General features: G+C 46.9%; 2 protein-coding genes across 2 annotated transcripts; both read right to left on the bottom strand.

The window, feature by feature from the left end:
* Positions 1-1231: 1231 nt before the first annotated feature.
* Positions 1232-1570, bottom strand: LOC118657327 (T-cell leukemia/lymphoma protein 1A-like). Its single transcript, XM_036311179.1, has one exon. The coding sequence runs from the start codon at positions 1568-1570 to the stop codon at positions 1232-1234; it is 339 nt and encodes a 112-aa protein (XP_036167072.1).
* Positions 1571-6138: 4568 nt separating this feature from the next.
* On the bottom strand, positions 6139-6477 carry LOC118657326 (T-cell leukemia/lymphoma protein 1A-like). Its single transcript, XM_036311178.1, has one exon. It carries the CDS (start codon positions 6475-6477, stop codon positions 6139-6141), a length of 339 nt encoding a protein of 112 aa, XP_036167071.1.
* Between the last annotated feature and the right edge of the window lie 2336 nt (positions 6478-8813).

Raw genomic sequence — 8813 nt, 5'->3', positions numbered from 1 at the left:
CGGTTGATGAACCTCAGGAGATCAAACAATGAGAACGCTGGTCATTGAAATGAAAACTATTTCCAGTGATGTCTTCGAGCCTTGTCTACTGGGGCTGGGCTAATATTTTCAGGCTTAAGGTCTTTTTCTTTGTCTTTCTCTGTTTAATATTTATGTACTAGAGGCCCAGTGCACCAATTCGTGCACCAGTGTGGTGCCTCGGCCTGGTTTGCGGGGATCGGGCTGACACTGGCTCTCTGACACCCCCGAGGGGTCCCAGATTATGAGAGGCCACAAGAGAGGCAATGGGACCCCACCGGTGCCCCATTAGGTCTGGGGAGGGACATGAGAGGTTGACCAGCTGGGGAGGGATCATGGGAGGGCTCCAGGGTGTGTCCAGCATGTCTCACTCAGTCCAGATCAGCCAGACCCCAGCAGCTAGCTGACCTACCAGTCTGAATGTCTTTTACCTGTTGGTCAATGCATGTCATAGCGAGCAGTTGAGCCACCTTAGTATATCATTTGCATATTATGCTTTGATTGGTTGAACAGATGACCAGTCGACTGGACACTTAGCATATTAGGCTTTTATTATATAGGATTGATTTCATACAGGAAGGGAGCGAGAAACATCAATGATGAGAGAGAATCATACATCGGGTGCCTCTTGCACGCCCCCTACTGGGGATTGAGCCCACAACCAGAGCATGTGCCCTTGAGCAGAATTGAACCTGGGACCTTCCAGAGTCCACAGTCCAACCCTCTATTCACTGAGCCAAACAAGCTAGGGCTCATTGGTTAATTCTTGTCTGTGCCCTGACCAGGAATCGAACCGTGACCTCCGGGTTCATAGGTCATCCCTCAACCACTGAGAAACACCAGCTTGGCTCAAAATGCTTTTATTGATTTGAGAGAGAGGGAGAGAGACAGAGAGAGACAGAGAGACAAAGAGACAGAGAGAGAGAGAGAGAGAGAGAGAGAGAAAAGAGAAGAAAAAGAAAAGAAGAAGAAGAAGAAGAAGAAGAAGAAGAAGAAGAAGAAGAAAAGAAGAAGAACAAAAAGAAGAACAAGAACAAGAACAAGAACAAAGAAAGAGAGAGAGAGAGAGAGACTAAGGTGCCCTCGCACCCAGGAGGTGGCAGATAGAACAACAGAGCTTATTAAAATGGTGAACAGAACTATACACATCCCACCAGCAGGCCAGCAGGACTGGGGCTCATGTTGACAAGAGCCAGGGACCCCATCACGTGTCCTACGAGTCTTCCATCAACTCAAGGATCATTTCCTCCATGTCATCCTCCTTGATGTGGTGCACAATGCGCCAGAACCGGCACATGCAGTCCAGGTACTGGTTGCCAGGGTGGATCGTCCACATAAAAGGCATGGTGCTCGAGGTCAGCGGGCTGGTGGTGAGTGCGATATGCCCACTGGGGATGTCTTCCTGGCGCAACCGTACTTGCAGGACACCTCCTGTCTCCATGACTAGATGCAGCCACGTGCGCTGCTTCTCATCCTGGTACACCGAGTGCCCACGGATCCTCAGGCAGATGGGGTGAGAGGTGAGGTGCACCTTCGATGGGAGCTCGGCCATGACCCCTCCGTGGTCCAAGGAGCAACAGCCACAGCTTCTCAGAGCCTCTCGCTACTTTGTTCCTGGTATCGAAAAACAGGAGATGGGGTCTCCAAATGCATTTTACCTCGGCTTTTATCTTTACGGTTTTTACGGTTGTGTTTGTGGTTGCCTTTGGTTTATTTTGCAAATTTAAAAAGCTCAACTTTTCTTTCTGTTTTAGCTTTAGATCTCTCTTGTAGAACAAACTGTACAAAACATACTTGAAGTATAATGTGACTCTATGAATGTAACATGGTCCTATGGAATTTTGAAACCATTTTTTAAATGACAGTTAACATAGAACCTTAGGTTCTCCTCAGGGGTACACCCCAGTGATTAGACATTATATAATGGACTAAGAAATCATGCAATTAATCTCATACCCATCTGACACCATACACAGTTATTATAATATTACTAGAGGCTCAGTGCACAAAAATCTATGCACTCAAGGGAGTCCCTCAGCCAACCCTGCAGCCTCTCCCAGTCCGGGACCCCTTGAGGGATGTCAAACTGAAGGCTTAGGCCCGCTTTAGTGCTGCCGTGGAGGCTCCCACTACCCCCCTGTGCTCGGCAGCTGTGAGCCTGGCTTTTGGCTGAGCAGCGCTCCCCCTGTGGGAGCGCACTGACCACTGGTGGACAGCTCCTGCCATGAACATCTGCCCCCAGTGGTCAGTGCGTGTCATAGAACCAGTTGTTCTGCCATTTGGTAGATTTGCATATTAGCCTTTTATTATATAGGATTGCATTGACTCAATGCTCTACTTTACTGTGCCATGACTATTCTTTCATTTTTTTCATATAGTTTTACTGATTTCAGAGAGGAAGGGAGAGGGAGAGAAAGAGAAAGATCAATGATGACAGAGAATCACGGATTGGTTGCCTCCTGCATGCCCCCTACTGGGGATCAAGACTGTAACCCGGGCATGTGCCATGACTGGGAATCGAATCCAAATCTCCTGGTTCCTTGGTTTAAGCTAAACAACTGAGACAGGCCGGCCGGGACTCTTTTCATTTCCTTTCTTTTCTTTCCTTTCCTTTTCTTTTTTTCTTAATTAAAACTTTGTAGTTGGTTCAACTTTTCTTTTTGTCCTGACACCACCACCTTCTTTCTGATCATCTCAGAGGGAACTCACAAACCATAGAACAAGCCACCCCATGCAAATAATATGCTTTACCTTTAACAGCTGGCAGAGGAACAAAGCTAATGTCTGCGTCCAGGTGGGCTTCTTAACAGCCGTCTTGCTTCTCAAGTGCTGGTGAGAGAGGCAAGACCAAAATATTCAGGGACAGACAGACACCTGGGATAGCTGATCAGGCAAACAGGAAGCAAAGTGACAGGTGAAACAGCAAGTAGGATTCCTGAGGTCTCATAACATCACTTATAGAATGATCTCTCCCTTCCCCAAACCTCAGCCATGCTCTTGGCAAGAGCTGTATGGTTTTGTTGCTAAACTCACTTCAGTCCACAAAGTCCAAATTCCTCCCTCAGATCAGACTCCATCCCCAATCCTTCCTCCTCCTCCTCCCATCCATCTTTTTCTTACCTGTTCTTCTTGCTCTGAAGGCAAAGCACCGTCGTAGCTCCTTTCCTCTGTGACCGGTCTCTGCTTCCCCCTGTCACCTGCAGAAGAAAGAACATGACCATGATACACATATTCCCAGGAGTCCATGTACCAGGAATGTGTCCAGAAAAACAAGGTTCCCCTGACTCACACCCCAGAAACCAGTCCCGGGAGACAGGTGGTGGTGAGGAAGGAAAGAGGTTTATTCAGGTGCCGGCAACCTGAGAAGATGGGGGAAGCTCGTCCCAAAACTCATCTGCACATCTCAGTGCAGGCAGAGGCTTTTATAAGGAGGGAGAGGCCAAACAGAGCAAAGAGGTCAGGGGGCTGGGCTTGAGAAGTTCTCTACATGCCCACAGGCACAGTCCAATCTGATAAGGATCTTGCAAGTGGTCAGGTGATGGTCCAGTGTGCGTCATCCTAGCCTTTGTCCTCCTGGTTCTAAGGTTGAAGGTCATCAAATCTCCCAGAACTGGGAAGGTCAGAGTTCATATCTTCTAAAATTAGTTCCTAGGATTCTTATACAAACATGCTGTTTACCTACAAGCTTCATTATTAGTCAGAGTCTGCATTTACAGGAACAATGTGGAAAGAATGGGGAGGTGAGTTGTAATTCCCACTGTGACATGAATTCATGTAATTACTGTGACATGAATAATGAGATGTTTATTTCTTCTTCAAGTCATTTGCGACCTTTGAAAAGTCAAATTGGCCCTGGTTGGTTTGGCTCAGTGGATAGAGTGTCAGCCTGCAAACTGAAGGGTCCTGGGTTCGATTCCTGGTCAAGGGCACATGCCCAGGTTGTGGGCTTCATCCCCAGTGAGGGACTTGCAGGAGGCAGCCGATCCATGATTCTCTCATCAAGGATGTTTCTAACTCTCTCCCTCTCCCTTCCTCTCTGAAATCAATAAAAATATATTTGAAAAAAAAAGACCGACGCTCTATCCACTGAGCCAAACCAGCTCAGGGGCTAGGTCATCTTTAAATGACTACCCACCTGGTATGTTGAACTAAAAAAATAATGAACTATTTTAAAACAATGTGCATTTAATCTGAATGCAACACTTGCTTAATATTTTTTAAATGTTTTTATTGACTCAGAGCGGAAGGAAAAGCGAGAGGGAGAGAAACATCCATGATGAGAGAGAATCACGGATCGGCCACCTCCCTCACCCCCCCTACGTGGGATTGAGCCCACATACCCGGGCATGTGCCCTTGACCGGGAATCAAACCATGACCTCCTGTTGATAGGTCGATGATCAACCACTTAACCACGCCGGCCAGGCCCGAAGTGCAGTATTTTGAATATGAGAAACACACCTTAGAAACACATCCCTCATGCTCCCCAGTCCTCAGCCTTAAAGGTCTCAATTTGCATTTTTGCATACTTTCCTGCAAGAGGAGAATTTAATCAGCAGTCAGTGATCTCTTTAATGCAACCATGGATGCCCTGAAATTGACTTCTGGGGCTCCCTCCAGCTCCCTCTCCAGCCGCCTCTCTCTGGTGCGATGCTGGATGAATTTTATGATCGCTTGGCTTTGTTTGGGGCTATTTAGTGCTAAACACAACTAAAAACCCATATGCATCCAGAGCTAGATGCTAAAGCCATACACAGAGCCAGGTCGAGCCTTCAGGAGACGAGCCCTGGCATCGATCATAATTCCTCAAAGGAAAGAGATGATCAGCATAAAACACCCCTAATCCCCCAAATATTCATTCTTTTTTTGGAGAGGGTAGTATCAGTTGACGAACCTCAGGAGATCAAACAATGAGAACGCTGGTCATTGAAATGAAAACTATTTCCAGTGATGTCTTCGAGCCTTGTCTACCGGGGCTGGGCTAATATTTTCAGGCTTAAGGTCTTTTTCTTTGTCTTTCTCTGTTTAATATATTTTTACTAGAGGCCCGGTGCACGAATTCGTGCACCAGTGTGGTGCCTCGGCCTGGCCTGCGGGGATCGGCCGAAACTGGCTCTCTGACATCCCCCGAGGGGTCCCAGATTACGAGAGGGCACAGGCCAGGCCAAGGAACTCCAACGGTGCCCCATTAAGTCTTCGGAGGGACACGGGAGGTTGGCCAGCTGGGGAGGAACGGTGTGAGGGGTCTAGGGTGTGTCCAGCATGTCTCACTCAGTCCCGATCAGCCAGACCCCAGCAGCAAGCTGACCTACCAGTCTGAATGTCTTGTCCCTGGTGGTCAATGCATGTCATAGTGAGCAGTTGAGCAACCTTAGTATATCATTTGCATATTATGCTTTGAATGGTTGAACAGATGACCGGTCGACTGGACACTTAGCATATTAGGCTTTTATTATATAGGATTGATTTCATACAGGAAGGGAGAGAGAAACATCAATGATGAGAGAGAATCATACATCGGGTGCCTCCTGCACGCCCCCTAATGTGGATCGAGCCCACAACCAGAGCATGTGCCCTCGATCAGAATCGTACCTGGGACCTTCCAGAGTCCACAGTCCAACCCTCCATTCACTGAGCCAAACCATCTAGGGCTCCTTGGGCAATTGTTGTCTGTGCCCGGACCAGGAATCGAACTTTGGCTTCCAGATTCATAGGTCGTCCCTCAACCACTGAGCAACACCAGCTTGGCTCAAAATAGATTTGAGAGAGAGGGAGAGAGACAGAGAGAGAGAGAGAGAGAGAGAGAGAGAGAGAGAGAGAGAGAGAGAGAGAGAGAGAAGAAGAAGAAGAAGAAGAAGAAGAAGAAGAAGAAGAAGAAGAAGAAGAAAAAGAACAACTAGAACAAGAATAATAAGAACAAGAAGAAAGAGAGAGAGGGAGAGAGAGAGAGAGAGAGAGAGAGAGAGAGAGAGAGAGAGACATCAATATACCCTTGCACACATGTGGTGGCAGAAAGAACAACAGAGCTTAGTAAAAAGGTTTACAGAACTATACACATCCCACCAGCACGCCAGCACGACTGGGGCTCAGGTTGACAAGTGCCATAGACCCCATCACGTGTCCTACGAGTCTTCCTTCAGATCAAGGATCATTTTCTCCAAACCTTTCTCCTTGACGTGGCGCACAATGCGCCAGAACGGGCCCATGGAGTCCAGGTACTGGTTGCCAGGTTGGATCGTCCACATCAAAGGCATGGTGCTCGAGGTCAGCGGGCTGGTGGTGAGTGGCATATACCCACTGGGGATGTCTTCTTGGTGCAACAGTACTTGCAGGACACCTCCTGTCTCCATGACTAGATGCACCCACGTGCGCTGCTTCTCATCCTCATACACCGAGGGCCCAAGGATCCTCAGGCAGATGGGGTGCGAGGTGAGGTGCAACGTCGAAGGGAGCTCGGCCATGACCACTCCGTGGTCCAAGGAGCAACAGCCACAGTTTCTCAAAGTCTCTCGCTTCTTCGGTCCTGTCATCAAAAGACAGGGGATCAGATCTCCAAACGCATTTTTACACAGCTTTTATCTTTATGGTTTTTAAGGTGGTGTTTGTGTTTGCCTTTGGTTTACTCTGAAAATTTAATAATCTCAACTTTTCTTTCTTTTTAGCTTTAGATCTCTCCTCTAAAACAAAATGTACAAAACGTACTTAAGGTAAAATATGAGTCTTTGAAGGTAACATGGTCCCATGGAATTTTTATACCATCTTTTAATGACAGTTGACATAGAACCTTAGGTTCATTTCAGGGGTACACCCCAATGATTAGACATTATATAATGGGCTAAGAAATCATGCAATTAATCTCATACCCATCTGACACCATACACAGTTATTATAATATTACTAGTGGCTCAGTGCACAAAAATCTATGCACTCTGGGGGTCTCTCAGTCAGCCCTGCAGCCTCTCAGAGTCCAGGACCCCTTGAGGGATGTCCAACTGACGGCTTAGGCTGGCTTTAATGCTGCCGTGGATGCTACCACAAACCCCTGTGCTCAGCAGCTGTGAGCTTGGCTTTTCGCTGAGTGGCGCTCCCCCTGTGGGAGTACACTGACCACCGGTGGACAGCTCCTGTCATGAGTATCTGCCACCGGTGGTCAGTGCGTGTCATAGCGTCCAGTCATTCTGCCGTTTTATCGATTTTCATATTAGCCTTTTATTATATAGGATTGACTCAATGCTCTACTTTACTGTTCCATGACTATTCTTTCTTTTTTTATATAGTTTTCCTGATTTCAGAGAGAAAGGGAGAGGGAGAGAAAGAAAGATCAATGATGACAGAGAATCAGGGATTGGTTGCCTCCTGCATGCACCCTACTGGGGATCAAGACTGTAACCTGGGAATGTGCCATGACTGGGAATGGAATTGATATCTCCAGGTCCTTGGTTTAATCTAATAAAGTGAGCCATGCCAGCCGGGCTATTTCCTTTCCTTTCCTTTCCTTTCCTTTCCTTTCCTTTCCTTTCCTTTCCTTTCCTTTCCTTTCCTTTCCTTTCCTTTCCTTTCCTTTCCTTTCCTTTTCTTTTCTTTTCTTTTCTTTTCTTTTCTTTTCTCTTCTTTTCTTTTCTTTCCTTTCTTATTCTTTTTTTCTTAATTAAGCTTTGTAGTTGGTTCAACTCTTCTTTTTGTCCTGACACCACCACCTTCTTTATGATCATCTAAGAGGGAACTCAAAACCCATACAAGCCCCCCCATGTAAGTAATATGGAAACAATATGCTTTACCCTTAACAACTGGCAGAGGAACAAAGCTAACGTCTGTGTCCAGGTGGGCTTCTTAACAGCGGTCTTTCTTCTCAAGTGCTGGTGATAGAGGCAAGACCAAAATATTCAGGGAAAGACAGATACCTGGGATAGCTGATCAGGAAATCAGGAAGCAAAGTGACAGGTCTAACAGCAAGTAGGATTCTTGAGGTCTCATAACATCACTTATAGAATGATCGCTCCATTCCCCAAACCTCAGCCATGCTCTTGGCAAGAGCTGTATGGTTTTGTTGCTAAACTCACTTCAGTCCACAAAGTCCAAATTCCTCCCTCAGATCAGACCCCATCCCCAACCCTTCCTCCTCCTTCTCCCATCCATCTTTTTCTTACCTGTCCTTCTTGCTCTGAAGGCGAAACACCGTTCTTCGCTCCTTTCCTCTGTGACCGGTCTCTGCTTCCACCTGTCACCTGCAGAAGTAAGAAAATGACCATGATACACATATTCCCAGAAGTCCATGTACCAGGAACGTGTCCAGAAAAAACAAGGTTCCCCTGACTCACACCCCAGAAACCAGTCCTGTGAGACAGGATGTGGTGAGGAAGGAAAGAGGTCATTCAGGTGCCGTCAACCTCAGAAGATGGGGGAAGCTCATCCCAAAATCCATCTGCACATCTCAGTGCAGTAAGAGGCTTTTATAAGGAGGGAGAGGCCAATCAGAGCAACGAGGTCAGGGGGCGGGGCTTGAGAAGTTCTCTACGTGCTCACAGGCACAGTCCAATCTGATAAGGATCTTGCAAGTGGTCAGGTGTTGGTCCCGTGTGTGTCATCCTAGCCTTTGTCATCCTTGTTCTAAGGTTGAAGGTCATCAAATCTCCCAGAACTGGGAAGGTCAGAGTTTATATCTTCTAAAAACAGTTCCTAGGATTCTTATACAAACAGGCTGTTTATCTACAAGCTTCATTATTAGTCAGAGTCTGCATTTACACAAACAATGTGGAATGAATCATGAGGTGAGTTGTAATTCCCATGAATTACATGA

This window comes from Myotis myotis, unplaced genomic scaffold (genome assembly GCF_014108235.1).
Source record: "Myotis myotis isolate mMyoMyo1 unplaced genomic scaffold, mMyoMyo1.p scaffold_m19_p_51, whole genome shotgun sequence".
NCBI lineage: Eukaryota > Metazoa > Chordata > Mammalia > Chiroptera > Vespertilionidae > Myotis > Myotis myotis.
The sequence above is the reverse complement of the archived record's forward strand: the minus strand, read 5'-3'. Positions and strand labels throughout refer to the sequence as shown.

Excerpts from the sequence above, each read along its gene's own strand:
- LOC118657327 (XM_036311179.1), bottom strand. The coding sequence starts at position 1,570 with ATGGCCGAGCTCCCATCGAAGGTGCACCTCACCTCTCACCCCATCTGC.
- LOC118657326 (XM_036311178.1), bottom strand. The coding sequence starts at position 6,477 with ATGGCCGAGCTCCCTTCGACGTTGCACCTCACCTCGCACCCCATCTGC.